This window comes from Eucalyptus grandis, chromosome 1 (assembly GCF_016545825.1).
Source record: "Eucalyptus grandis isolate ANBG69807.140 chromosome 1, ASM1654582v1, whole genome shotgun sequence".
NCBI classification, from domain to species: Eukaryota; Viridiplantae; Streptophyta; class Magnoliopsida; order Myrtales; family Myrtaceae; genus Eucalyptus; species Eucalyptus grandis.
The window spans coordinates 50647273-50661700 of record NC_052612.1 but is presented as its reverse complement, the minus strand read 5'-3'; the positions used below and the strand labels follow the sequence as shown (position 1 = coordinate 50661700).

Here is a 14428-nt window from a genome sequence, read left to right as displayed (position 1 = left end):
CACAAAGAGGTCTCATTGGAACCTGACGAACTGGTGGATGATGTTCCAGTTAGAGGTACCGGATCTTTGACTGATATATATCAAAGGTGTAGTGTGGCTGTTTTGGAACCTGCAGGTTATGAGGAAGCTAAAAGCGATCAGAGGTGGATGAATGCAATGAAGGAAGAGTTGGCTATGATAGAAAAGAACCATACATGAGAGATAGTGGAGAGGCCTCAAGATAGGAAGGTGATTGGAGTAAAATGGATTTTCAAGACCAAATTTAATCCCGATGGCTCAGTGAATAAGCATAAGGCCAGGTTGGTGGTGAAGGGATATGCACAGATTTGGGGAGTTGATTTCTCAAAAACCTTTGCTCCTGTGGCAAGACTTGATACAATTAGAATGATTCTTGCTTTGGTAGCTCAACAAGGATGGAAGGTATATAAGTTAGATGTGAAATCTGCATTTTTGAATGGAGTGTTGCAGGAGGAGATTTATGTTGAGCAGCCAGAAGGCTTTGTCACACCAGGCCAGGAGGAGAAAGTTTATTTGCTGAGAAAAGCTCTTTATGGCTTGAGGCAAGCTCCTAGAGCATGGTACAGTAAGATGGATGAGCACTTGTTGGGTCTAGGTTTCAAGAAAAGCCTCAGTGAATCCACTCTATATGTCAAGAAGTTAGTATCTGACTTAGTGGTGGTGTCTCTTTATGTGGATGATATGCTAGTGACAGGGAGTAATAGTGCTCAGATTACGCATTTAAGCAAGAGATGATGAAGATGTTCGAAATGACTGATCTTGGTGAGATGTCATATTTTCTAGGAATGGAAGTTAAGCGGACTCGAATGAAGTTTTTATCTGTCAAAAGAAGTATTTGAAGGAGATCCTAAGGAGATTCAACATGGAGGAGTGCAAGAGTGTGAGTACTCCAATGGGTCATAAGGAAAAGCTTCAAAAGGAGGATGGATCAGCACCTGCAGATGAAAGAGTTTATAGAAGTTTGATTGGTTGTCTTATGTATCTCACTGCAACTAGGCCAGACATCATGTTTCCTGTAAGTGTCTTATCTAGATTTCTCAATTGTGCAAGTGAGTTGCATATGGTAGCTGCAAAGAGGGTATTGAGGTGCTTGAGAGGTACTCTTTCATATGGGATTAAGTTTTATAGAGTTCGGGAGTTTAAGTTGCGGGGGGTATTCGATAGTGATTGGGCGGGATCAATGGATGATATGAGGAGCACTTCAGGTTATTGCTTTACATTTGGGTCGGCATGTTTTTCTTGGTGTTCAAAGAAGCAGGAAATAGTGGCTCAATCAACTGCAGAAGCTGAGTTCATTGCAGCTACTGCAGCTGTGAATCGGGCATTATGGTTGAAGAAGCTAATGGATGATCTGCATATGCAGCAAGAAGAAGATATAGAAGTGTTTGTGGATAATCAAGCTACTTTGGCCATTTCACAAAATCCGGTATTTCATGGAAGAACAAAGCATTTTAAGGTCAAGTTTTACTTCTTGAGAGAAGTGCAAAAGGCTGAAGAGGTGAAACTGGTGTACTGCAATTCAGAAAACCAGATTGCAGATATATTCACGAAGTCATTTCATGTTGGTCGATTTGAACTTCTCAAGGCAAAGCTAGGAGTGTGCAGTACTTGATCCAGGAGGAGAGTGTTGATGTATCAAGACTACACGTGCTGTTTTTCTCTTTTTTGTTTTGTTTAGTCAGTTTGTTAGTGTCCTGTTTTTTTAGGAGTTGGTTAGTCAATCTTATCTCCTAGGAGCAGTTAGCTGCACGTATCTTAGATATTCTGATCTGTTGCTGATTTTGTGAATCAAGCAAGCCGTTAGTTGGCAATGTGGGTTTGTGGTTACGTTCTAGTATGTATTTTGAACATGTTTTTCAGTTTTTTTTCCTGAACACGACGCTCTGCTTCTGCTGTAAACTTGTTCTCTGCTTCTGCTGTAAAAGTCCTTTTCTGTTTTTGCTGTCTACGTGTTTTTTGTTCTTTTCAAGAAAAGAAAACAACAACCATGCGAGAACTGATTCAATCTATTTTTTAAATTCGAATACTATTTCAACCTCGGCATCACACCTGCATTTTTTTATAGTGATACATCTGCACAAAAGGAACTTCCCAATCTCACGAAACCAAGTCGAAGCCATGGCTTCAACTTTAGACTGTCAGAAGCAGGGAGAGGTAGTGAATCTCGCATTCCCAAGGTAATGTCCCTTGCTTAACGAACTCCTGATCCAGATTTAGATGTCATTGCCTAGAGGTCTATACACCTTTTAATTCAAACCCATTCAACCACCGCAAGCTTACACAAGGAACGGTGATCCTAGGAATAATATCGAATTTACTTGTAATCTTCCCAGAGAAAGATGATTGTAAGTATATTATTGCACCATATCAGAAGATTACTAGTACAAGAGAGGAAACCAGGGGAGAAAAACACGAGCAACGCATTCCTCAATCTAAATGAAGGGTTTATTTCAGGGCTTGTTCGGTTCCAAGGAACGCAGGTAGCTCAGGAGACCAATCCAATAGTTAACCAGCATATCTCTAGGTGGAACACATTCCTTAATCAGCGGAATTTCGATGAAGTGTTGGGTATGTGTGAAATATGGGTGGATATGAGTAGACTGTTATGGCAAGGGAATATGGGAAAAGCTTTTTATTATGATAGTTGGTATTACAAAGGAAGGAACATTTCTAGTGTTCTGCTACCTACAATAAACATCCACTAACTCCTATTTATAGGCGTGAATCACCGCCTTTCTCTAACGACTTTGAGTACAAAAACTAATATAAAATTTCAGCTTGCTCCTGCTTGTTGTGGCTAGTCAAAGTCCAAGTTAGACTTTGCTTTCCTTTTCTTCTTTCTTCCGGATCTTCTCGATACTTCTCCTTTATTCTCTATTTTCCTATACTCTGCGGCTCCCCACAACTTTTGTTGACTTTTGTTTACTTTTCTTTTGCCTGAAGTAAATTGTTGTTGCCGACTTGTTCCTTCTCCATTAAACATGAATAGTCTAGTGTGTTCTAGTACTTTCCAAAAATGGATCACATTTTAACATGAAGTTTTGTGCCCACTCATGAAGGGATGGGAACCTTTCAGCATCAAATATCTTCATGCCCCCAGTTTCTTCCATGGCAGTTGGCACCGAGTCAAATATCCTATCTTATCGCCCGCAAAAAATTTCTACCTTCGATCAGTTTCTCAAGATAAGCGAAAGACTCTAATGCAGTCTCCACTGCTTTCTCCTTTTCCAGGGCATCTTCGGCCCAATAAGCTCCAAAAGCGAAAAGGACACACTGTTCACAGTGACATGCATAAGCAAGCATCTCATCAAGAAGAATTATTTGAATCGGATGAGAAATTTTTTCTGCTGTAGCCACAAACGTTCTGATATAAAGTCCTGTATTTCTGAAGGCTGTGAATTATATAGGGTTGCCAGAAGAAAATCTGACCTATAAGACGGACAAGAAGAGTTATTAAGAGGATTTAGTAACATTAACCCTTTCGTTACATGAGTAGGCATCCCTTGGCAAAGCTAGCTCTAAGGTTGATTTTCTACATCGATTGAATTTAAGGTTCGTTCTTTTCAACAGAATTTTCTCAGTTGCGGACACAGTTTCATCAGAAAACCTTTTCATGGAGAAAAATTAGCAAGATAGCATTTTTGGTTGTCCAGCATATATAAGCAAGAAATCCCCATTCGAGAGAGAATCATCCATATTCAATGGAATCGATTCTGCCATTAGTTTTCCATCCATGGGCTGCCATTTAGCTTGGTATTTGTTGTGTATCCATAGATGGAATCTGGGATTCAAGGGAAGCAAACATGCCATTCCAACATCACGCTTTTTACATAATATGGTTCTCCTTCGTATTCTTGTCTCAGAGTCTCTCTCTCTCTCTCTCTCTCTCTCTCTCTCTGATGCATCCAGCGAGCATGAAAACGCACCTCTTCACCCAAAGGATCTTTTCGCATGGTTTTTGTGCTTTTCTAGTAAACATCAAATTGAAGTATCTAACAGAAAGTTGAGCCAATTCAGCAACAAGCTTGAACTAGACTCGAATCATTGGCACGGCAGTTCATTTTCAGCTTACCAATAATCAACTTTGGGGGCAAAAACGTGAACATCCTGCCTCCGATTGCACAATATACTTCGAATTTTCCCTAAAAGCATCTAGTAGAATAATTGCTCCATCAGAACTCGTACTCCTCATAACGTGAACAAAACAACAGAAACAGACGAAAAGACAATAACCGGGGGAAAAGGTCAAAAGAGTCATCTTGTCATCAGCAAACTGAGCCCAGAAACGAGCTTGAGCTCTCTCATAAGGGTATTGAGGCAACAACGGATAAAGATCACCTCCCTTCCACTTCTCATCAATGTACTCCAGAATCACTTTCGACTCTGCAATCACGACTCCATTGTCCAAAAGCACCGGGACCTTCTTGTGCACCGGGTTTGACTTCAAAAGCAATTCGCTCTTCCCCTTGTCCCAGTCTTCCACAGTGAGCTCGTACTCAAGGCCCTTCAGTTTTAGAGCCCACTCGATTCTCGTGCAGAACAAGCTCGTTGCAGAGACTATGATCTTTAACTTAGCCATGATCGTGCTTTGCTGTTTTGAGCAGTGTAATCGAGTTGGGATCTCTGGTACATAAATAAATTTGAGACGTGTTCTTGAAAACAACTGCCATGTTTAGTCTAATGCTGCCAAGTTGGAATCTTGGAGCACATCAATGGCGCGGCCATTGACGAGGAACAGTGAAACGCAAGGCCAAGAAGGAGAAACAAAATAGATTTGATTGTTTAATATACACAATTAGACTTCATTAACATAAATTCATCATGAAACTATAACAAAGTGGACGCATTTCTGCTGAAGTGTACGTAGATCCGAACTACATTGCTTGATATACACGTCTAAAAGCCTGTTCAGTGGCTTTTTTATTTAGTATTAACTAGTAAAAATTTGTAGGAAAAATATGGCTTCAAATTAGATTGAACAATCAAGTTAGAATTTGAGGCGTAATATCAATTTCTTTAAAGATTTACTTACTCCTACAATGTTGCTAATAATTATTGACAAATATCATCCTGGATACAACAAAGTCTTGAGTGAGAATACTAATAACAATTCTAGTATTTCTCTAGGGTCTCTTTAAGAAACAATTGAAATAATGCTATAATTTTAGAAATAAGACTCGAAAAGACTTATTTTACATTCATGCCAAGAACGACATACATATCTCGGTTTTAATTAATATAGGCAACCATTCAGAAAAGATTGCAAAGTAAATAAAAGTATCCTTTTGGGAAAATTTGCAAAGTGAGCAAAGGTATTTTTTTTTTTTTCACAAAAAGTTGCAAACCGAACAAGTATATTTTCAAATGTTATATGGAAAAAATGCATAAAATTCGAAATAATAAAATAATATAAAATAAAATTCCGAATTTCATAGTATCTTATTGAATGAATAAATATAACATTTGGACTAATAAATTTTAACAAGATAACCGTACAAAATAAAATAAAAATTAAATAATAAATAGGGGATTAGTGCCAATTAAATCACGACCATGCAAGCGTGCTAAGTACACCTAATAATCGCACACCTACACACGAATATTGTGGGATCTAGCCCACATCCCAATCTTTTCTTTGAACAAATTAGAAAAGGCTCACGGTTATAAGATGGCTCATCTCCTTCCAACTTTCCTATGTGGAATAAGGAAAAGCACATTTTGTTTTTTTTTTGGTAAAGGGTAAAAATATAATAGATCAAGAACTGGTGAGCTACACACCTATAAAGCAACAGACCCTGGCACCAAGGCTTGCACTCAAAAGACAATCAGCCAAGCGAGTGGAAGGGTGCCGGGGAAGGGGGGAGGAGCTGCATAGAGAGGAACGAAAGAAACAACAGCTAGACGAAGGCTAAACAACAGCCAAAAAGGAAGAGAAGGGGAAAGACGAAGGCACCCGCACAGGGGAAAGGAATACAACCAGGAAATTGAAAGATAGCAAAGAAGGGACACCATGGATGCATCCAAAGCTGAAGAGACTCGGACGCCTCATTACTCAAAATGAAACGCCTCGATCAAATATCGAAGGATGGATTCCCCAACGGAGTTGTAGTCTTACATTACGAGTCGTATCAGGACCTTCTCAAAAGATAAAGGCTCTATCCTTGATAGCCATGCGAAGATGTTCCTTTAAAGCCGGGAGGGATAAGGTTTGGTTGCGGAAGATGATGTTATTCCTCTCCTTCCAAATAAGGTAGCATAAGGCGGCAAAGCCAAAGCGAGCCACCGATTGATAGAAACTAGAGTAAGAGAGATGCTTGATAACCCAATCTAAGTTATCCTTCCACGTAGAATTCCGCCATGGGAGGTTACACTTATTCGCCCAGAAAGTACCCAGACTAGCCGTAACCGGGCATCCGAAGAACAAGTGATCAACAGAGTCAGGTCTAGAGGAACAGAACACACATGAGGAAACTGGAATTCTCCCATGAGCAAACAGAATTACCTGGGTCGGTAATCGGTTGCGAGTGATCAACCATAAGTGGGTTTGATACCGGGGGAAGAGAAGAACTTCAAATGAATCTCGACCAAGGCACAAGCTGGCCCCTAGCCCTTAGAAGTGTCAAGCATAAGCCGTTGTAAACATCCACAAGAATGGCCCAGCCATAGGAGCTGTCATCATTGTTGTTGAGGTTTGGGAGAGGATCATCCCAACCCATAATGGCGCGAGACTGCGAGAGGGAGGGAAAGGGCGATGTACCAGCAGCAACAGAAGCAAGCCGAGGGATGCCATAACAGTATATGTTCCGATCTGTGAAAAGCTTATAGAGCGGCCCCCGGTGATGCCAATGATCGAACCAAAATGATGTAGATAATCCATTGCCTATTCGCCACATAAATTGATGCTGAATTAAGTCTCGAAGGCCTAGCAGCTTTTTCCAAGACCAAGAGCATATGGTAGGTCTAGGGATGACCCAAAAATTCTTATGTTTGATGAAGTTGGAATGGATCCATTTGCACCAAAGCGATTCTTTATCAATAAAGAGGAGCCACAAGTGCTTAATCATTGAAGCTATATTGCTAACCCGGATGGGTCGGATACCCAAGCCACCTTCCTCCTTGGGTAGGCAGACTTCATCCCATTTGACCTTCGCCCCTCCTGATCCAAGGGTCGGTCCTTTCCAAAGGAATTGGCGAAATATTTTCTCTATTTGTCTTATGACCGAAGAGGGGAGGATGAACACACTAGACCAATAAACCTAAATCGAGTGCAAGACCGATCTGATTAGCTGCAATCTACCGGCCAGGGAGAGGAACCGGTTCGTCCAGGATTGGACTCTCGAGGTTATAGCATTCACCAAAGATATGCAATCCACTTTGCCTAGTCTAGATGACACAATAGAAAAAAAAGCACATTTTGTTTGTTTACAAACAACCAACAAAACTCGTACACACAAATGATGCGTCGCTTCACAGATCGAATCCAATTCAAGTCGCATATATAGCTACCAACAGGAATCTCGCTAAGCATAGAAGCAGAATAGACTTATTATGCACCGTATCATGAGGTTACAAGCGAAAAAATATCGTGAGTCTCTCATCTTCTTCGCAGTCCTTGATCGAAAAGAAGGATACACTCGAGGTTTCTTAGCTCCTAAGAAAACGCATGTTTTCTTAAAAATTATATTCAAGTTTGATATCTGCCAAGTTCGAATGATCGCGGGTCAGGGAGAGGTTCTTGGAAGTTGCGGTCATTCACTAGTAAAAGGGAAGGAAGGAAAAAGAATGCAAAAGATAAGACATTTCACATAGGCGACTGAGAATTATAATATACCAATGCTTGGATTATTATATCAAGAAAAAACAAAAGTACATTATTGTTGCAATTTTTTTTTTTTTTTTTTTGTTGGGTTTGCGATGCTATACCGTCAACATAGGTATATTTCTACTTAGACACAATTTATCTCAATTCATCATAACTGTGATGGATTGATTTTATGCTAATTTTTACTTGAAAATTTTTTTGATCTCGAAAGATGTATGTTTGATCGATGTATGCATTTAATATGAAAATCAAATCGAGCACTTAGCGACTAAGAGGAGCGGTGGGCCCTCATCAGCCCACTTGTTGCAGTAGATTTTATATGAAATACGAATGCATACGTTTATCTTTTTAGCTGTATGCATTTGATTCTCATTGCTAGTTCTGCAGATTGAATAATTTAGTTGTTGTAAATAATTTCCCTACAAATCGTATCACATTTGAACATCCTTTTGTTTTCTCCAATTCCTTTTGAAGTACATTTATCAAAAATCGCAAACTATTCTCAAAACCCAATTTATTACAGGTAAAATACAAGGCAAGAACCTAGTTCAAGTCTGTGTGTGAGACCTTTTCTCATGTAAAACTATCCAATAAGTTGCTTGATTTAACGAAACAACCTCAAGTTAAATGAGCTCTTCCACTGGAATATAATGGTCTAGGTCTCACATTATAAGTTGCTCGATTTGACAAAACAGAAAATGGTCCACGTCTCACATTATAATGGAGGGTGCAGAGACTTGGAAAATGCATTCATCATAACCGGCAACCAAAATAACCATATCTACCCGAGCATCGGCTTCTATTGCCACTACTAGGCGGCTATTCTTATCATTGTATATAGAGGCAAGGCTAGAATAGAGATGGATATGTGGGCCTCCAAAACTCAACCCATGTCTCTTATACAACAAGCCCAAGCCCAACCCTTTTCTTTATTTCATCTTGGCGCAAGAAGACCCCAACGAAAGAGAGAGAGAGAGAGCACTGGTGGGAAGAGAGAAAAAAGAGGAAAAGGAAAAAGTTCTCACACGTGATTGAACCCAAATTAACACCGTTTTGCAATTCAGTTTTAGGTTAATTCTAAATTGTTGCATTCAATTGAAGAGTTTTCAAGCGGGGTATATATAGAAATGATAGTTTACCATGTTGTAAAGTTATAACATTTTACGGATCTCAATTTGAGCCGACAATTTGCTTAGAATGAAATTTGCAAGTTACCAACGCGTTTTGGATAGAATGCAAACAATAACCTTGGGTTGAATTGCAACTATTTCCAGCTAGGTTTAGGGGTAGCCAAGTTGGGGTTCTTGTAATATATCGAAACGACTTGAGTTCTATAGAGAAATTTATGGCATAAACAAGTTTGACGTGTGAGTTGTGCATAGGGGACAACGATATGAATTAGTTATGTTATGAGTGAAGAAATAACATATGTTGCATAACTGTCTTTTTTTTTTTTTTTTTGGTGAACTTGCATAACTATCTTTTTGTTTGTTTGAAATGAAAAAGTTACCTTTGACTTTAGTTTGAATTTATTGCCTGCAAATGGTTTGTAAAACCTTTTATGAAATAATCAAGAAAAGTTCATAGTATAGCAATGTGATTTTTAAAAAGGTACTTTGATATATATATCGAATGGTGAAAAGTTGTGATTTTGTTATTAAACTTGAGTTGTGAGATGGTTCTAGTTTTGGTTGTGGAATTAATGAAGTTTGAGATTGATGGAAAATGTTTAGTATCTTTGTGAACCTATTGAGGCATTTGTGGATATGTGCTTACCAGTTTGAGATATCCTTATAGGCCGAGCCACCGACTAATGATCGATAGGATCTAATTAAGGAAGAATTTTGGTCACCTTGTTATGAACGTTATGCGTGTCCATAACTAGATAATTGAGCATGAGTTTGGTCAATGGAATTAATCATTGATGTGTGTTTTGATGAGATTGATCAATAAACTAGAGCATTGATGTTTGCTTTGTTATTACCTTGAATATTCACGCTATGAAAAATTTATGTTAAAGTAAAAAATATTGCATTTTGGTATTGAAGATTTGTTAAATTCCGGATTTGGCAAAAGTGAGTTATGTTTGTATTTTAAATGTGCATAGTGATTGTTCATTTTGGTCATGGTAGCTCATTCCTTCCATCTTACTTGTTATTAAGGTTCTTTAGTGAACCGCAAGTAGTGCAAGAGCATTTTCATGGGGACTATTGGGAGTTGATTGTTGAGTTTGATTTGAGGTTGCATCTTTTGGGAGTTGATCCTTGAGTTTGATTTGAGGTTGCATCCTTTGGGAGGAAGGATGGCCGTGTCATTCCCCCAAATCTGGTGGGAATTAGGGTGTGACAAGAGATTTGTCATCAATGAAACTAGAGAGAAGCTCTGAATTTGTGTTTGTATTTCTGAGTGAATCCAGATGAAGGGATCTCTATTTATAATTTTATACAAGAAAAGATCCTTAGAAACTTCAAGATTCACCCGGTTAACTTGGAGAACTCATTGCAACATTTTGCCGTGAAAACTGGATCGTTACACATAAACATACCTCATTGGTTGGCTTCAGAATTGTTCTATGTTTTTGTGGGCAGGGGAAATCTTTCTTTCCGGAATAGTCCGGTCGTCTAACCTGAGAACCATTACTGCACGAAACTGACTTGCCTTTTGCATTTCCTGGTCCTGTGAAGGGAACAAAAAGTGATGAAGAGTGGACGGAGTTTAACATGCCGGTGTATTTTGCACCTCCTGCGGAAGTAGAAGGATCAGGGAGGGGAATGGTTCCTTTTGTGTGGAGAAAATGGTGAAGCTGCCTATAGACACCACAGAAGGAAATCCTGCAAGAGCCCAAGAGTTAACTTCGCATTGGAGAGCCGCTAGTGAGGACTACTGAAAGAACAATTCAGGAACGAGATATTATGATCTTTTGTTACTCGCTGACTCAAAAGCACGAAGAGTCATCCATTTTCGAGCTTGTGAAAGGCAGCATCAAGTTTGTGTAGCTCCAACGGACGGTTAGTTACTGAATTTTGCAAGCAGATTGATTTAAGCAGGTGAACATTCTAACCCAATAGTCAACAGAGTTCATAAAGATTCGATGATTGGTCTATCCATTATCGTTGAGATAAAGGTTGGATAATCTTCAAGATGAAAACTCCAAGAACATGGTACAGTTTTAGCTAATTTCAATATCAACGGATTGTAACGAAAGGAGGGCAAGTTGGCTTGACACGGAGAATCAAAACAAAAGACGAGAAGTGCTTCACTTAGAGCGGCAAATAGTTATCTAGGATATCTAAGTATCTCCCCATTGCACTTTGACATGATCAAAAACCCTCTATTCAAGTGCTTTATATGCTGTAAGTTTGGCAAGCATCTGAGTTTGAACTTTGGAGCCACATAATCTATTTCATCGCATCGACAATCTTTAAGTCATAGCAAATTCAATGACACCACATGAGAATTAATTCAATCTTTTTTTTTTTTTGTTCAAGTACTAATTCAACCTTCGCATCACATTAGGACTTTTGATAGTGATACATCTGCACACAATGAACTTACCAATCTTACGAAACCAAGTCGAAGCCATGGCTTCAATGTTAGACCATCAGAAGCAGGGAGAGGTAGTGCATTTCCAAGGTAAAGCTTCTTGCTCGATGAACTCCTGATCCAGAGTTAGATGTCATAGCCTAGAGGTCTATACACCTTTTAATTCAAACCCATTCAATCACTGGAAGCTTACACAAGGAACGGTGATCCTAGGAATAATATTGAATTTACTTATAATCTCCCAAGAGAAAGATGATCGTAAGTATATTATTGCACCATATCAGAAGGTTACAAATATAACAGAGGAAACCAGGGGAGAAAAACACAAGCAACGCATTCCTCAATCTAAACGAAGGGTTTATTCTATGGCTTGTTCAGTTTTAAGGAACGCACGGAGCTCAGGCGACGAATATAATGGTTAACCAGCACATCTCTAGGTGGAAGACATTCCCTAATCAGCGGAATTTCGATGAAGTTTTGTGCCCACTCATGAAGGGATGGGAACCTCTCGGCATCAAATATCTTGATGCCCCCTGTTTCTTCCATGACGCTGAGCCAATGCGGGATCCAACCAGCCACAAGATCCAAATAGCCCATCTTGTCTCCCGCAAAACACTTCTTGCCTTCAATCTGCTTCTCAAGATAAGTGAAAGACTCTAATGTAGTCTCCACCGCTTTCTCCTTTTCCTCCCCATCTTCGGCCAGACAAGCTTGAAAAGCACCGGAGAGACACTGTTCACAGTGACATGCATAAGCAAGTTTGTCATCAGGAGGAATTATTTGACTCGAATGGGAAACTTATTCTGCTGTAGCCACAAACATGCTGATACAAAGTCCTGCGTTTCTGAAGAATGTGAATTATATATATGGGTGCCAGAAGAAAATCCGACCTATAAGACAGACAAGAAGATCTCCAACTGTCGAGAGGATTTAGTAACATTGACTCTTTTGGTATATGGGTGGGCATCCCCTTGGCAAAGCCACCTCTATGGTCAACTTTCTACATCGATTGAATTTAAGGTTTCGTTCTTTTCAATGGAATTTTCTCAATTGCAGACACAGTTTCATCAGAAAACCTTGTAAGATAGCATTTTGGTTGTCCCAGCATATATAAACAAGAAATCCCAATTACAAAGAGCTTCGTCCATATTCAATGGTATCGATTCTGCCATTAGATTGCCATTCAGGAGCTGGCATTTAGCTTGATATATGTTGTGTATCCATAGATGGAATCTGGGGATTCAAGGGAAGCTAACATGCCACTCCAACATCACGCCGTTACGTAAATATGGCTCTACTTCATATTGTTCTCTCCCGCTCTCCCTCTGATGCATCCAGCAAGTGTGAATACGCAAGATAAGCATCCACAGAATAAACTCACAGGGCAATTGGAACTTTGCTTAAACAGAAGAACATGCACTTCTTGACTTGAAGAATCTTTTCGCACGGATTTTGTGCTTTTCTAGTGAACAATCAATTGAAGTATCTAACGGAAAGTCGGAGCCAATTCAGCACCGAGCTTGAACTAGATTCCAATCATTGGCACGGCAATTCATTTTCAGCCTGCTAATAATCAACTTTGGGGGCAAAGAAGTGAACATCATTCAACAGAAAACTCATACTCCTCGTAACGTGAACAAAACAACAGACAGACGAGAAGCCAAATTTGGGGGAAAAAGTCAAGAGTCACCTTGTCATCAGCAAACTGAGCCCAGAAACGAGCTTGAGCTCTCTCATAAGGGTCTTGAGGCAACAACGGATAAAAATCACCTCCCTTCCACTTCTCATCGATGTACTCCAGAATCACTTTGGACTCTGCAATCACGACCCCATCGTCCAACAGCACCGGGACCTTCTTGTGCACCGGGTTCGACTTCAAAAGCAATTCGGTCTTCCCCTTGAACCAGTCTTCAACAGTGAGCTCGTACTCGAGGCCCTTCAGTTTTAGAGCCCACTCGATTCTTGTGCAGAAGAAGCTCGTCGCAGAGACAATGATCTTTAACTTAGCCATGATCTCGCTTTGGTGTTTTGAGCAGTGTACTCGAGTTGGGATCTCTCGTATATAAATCAAAATGAGATGCGTTCTTGAAAACGACTGCCGTGTTCAATCTAACGCCGCCAAGAGGAATCTTCGCCCCACCATTGACGAGGAACAGTGAAAGGCAAGGCCAAGAAGGAGAAACAAAATAAATTTGATTTTTTGATATACTCAATTAGACTTCATTGTTTGCCACAAGTTCACCTTGGACCAACAACAAAGTGGACGCATCTCTGCTGTACTACATGTAGATCCCAACCCAACTACACTGCTTAGTATACAGGTCTACAAGCCTGTTCAGTGGCTTCCTTTACTTAGTATTAACCAGTCGAAACTTGCACACACAAATGAAGCATCGGTCCACGGATCAAATCGAATTCAAGTCGCATATACAGCTACCAACAGGAATTTCGCTAAGCATCGAAGCATAATAGATTTATGCACCATATCATGAGGTCACAATTAAAAACATCTCGGAGTCCCTCGTCTTCACCGCAGTCCTTGATGAAAAAGAAAGATACAAAGGGAACGCATGGTTTCTTGAAAATGATCTTATACTTTAGTTTGCCAGCCGCCAAGTTTGAAAATCGTGGGTCGCAGAGAGGTTCTTGGAAGTTCCGGTCATCGACATGTACAAGGGAAAGGGACAAGGATGTAGTCCAGTAGAAGAGACGTGAGGCATTTGATTTAGGCGACAGAGGATTACAATATATCAAAGCATGGAATATCATATCAAGGGGAAAAAAAGGGGGGACATCGTTGCTACCAATATTATTTTCTTTTTTTTGCCGTACTATGCAATCGACAAAGGCATATTTTTACTTGGACGCAATTTATCTCAACTCATCATATTTGTGATAGACTGAAGTTATGTTAGTTTTTAGACAATTTTTTTTTTTAATCTGGAAACAGGTTGGTTTTATCGATGTACGCATTTCATATAAAAATCACATCAAGCACATAGTGACTAAGGGGAGCAGTGGGCCCTCATCAGCCTGCATGTTGCG

General features: G+C 39.8%; 1 protein-coding gene and 1 pseudogene across 1 annotated transcript; both read right to left on the bottom strand.

Moving 5' to 3' along the window:
• Positions 1 to 2468: 2468 nt before the first annotated feature.
• On the bottom strand, positions 2469 to 4597 carry LOC120292155 (annotated as a pseudogene).
• Positions 4598 to 11579: 6982 nt separating this feature from the next.
• Positions 11580 to 13449, bottom strand: LOC120287840 (glutathione transferase GST 23-like). The gene is made up of 2 exons (XM_039301251.1): positions 13074 to 13449; positions 11580 to 12115 (listed from the first exon to the last, which is right to left on the bottom strand). Exons 1-2 carry the CDS (start codon positions 13392 to 13394, stop codon positions 11747 to 11749), a joined length of 690 nt encoding a protein of 229 aa, XP_039157185.1. The 5' UTR covers positions 13395 to 13449; the 3' UTR covers positions 11580 to 11746.
• Positions 13450 to 14428: the final 979 nt, after the last annotated feature.

Coding starts and splice junctions, on each gene's coding strand:
- LOC120287840 (XM_039301251.1), bottom strand. CDS start 13,394: ATGGCTAAGTTAAAGATCATTGTCTCTGCGACGAGCTTCTTCTGCACA. Junction 12,116..13,073: donor CTCAGTTTGCTGATGACAAG/GTGACTCTTGAC, acceptor CACTGTGAACAG/TGTCTCTCCGGTGCTTTTCA.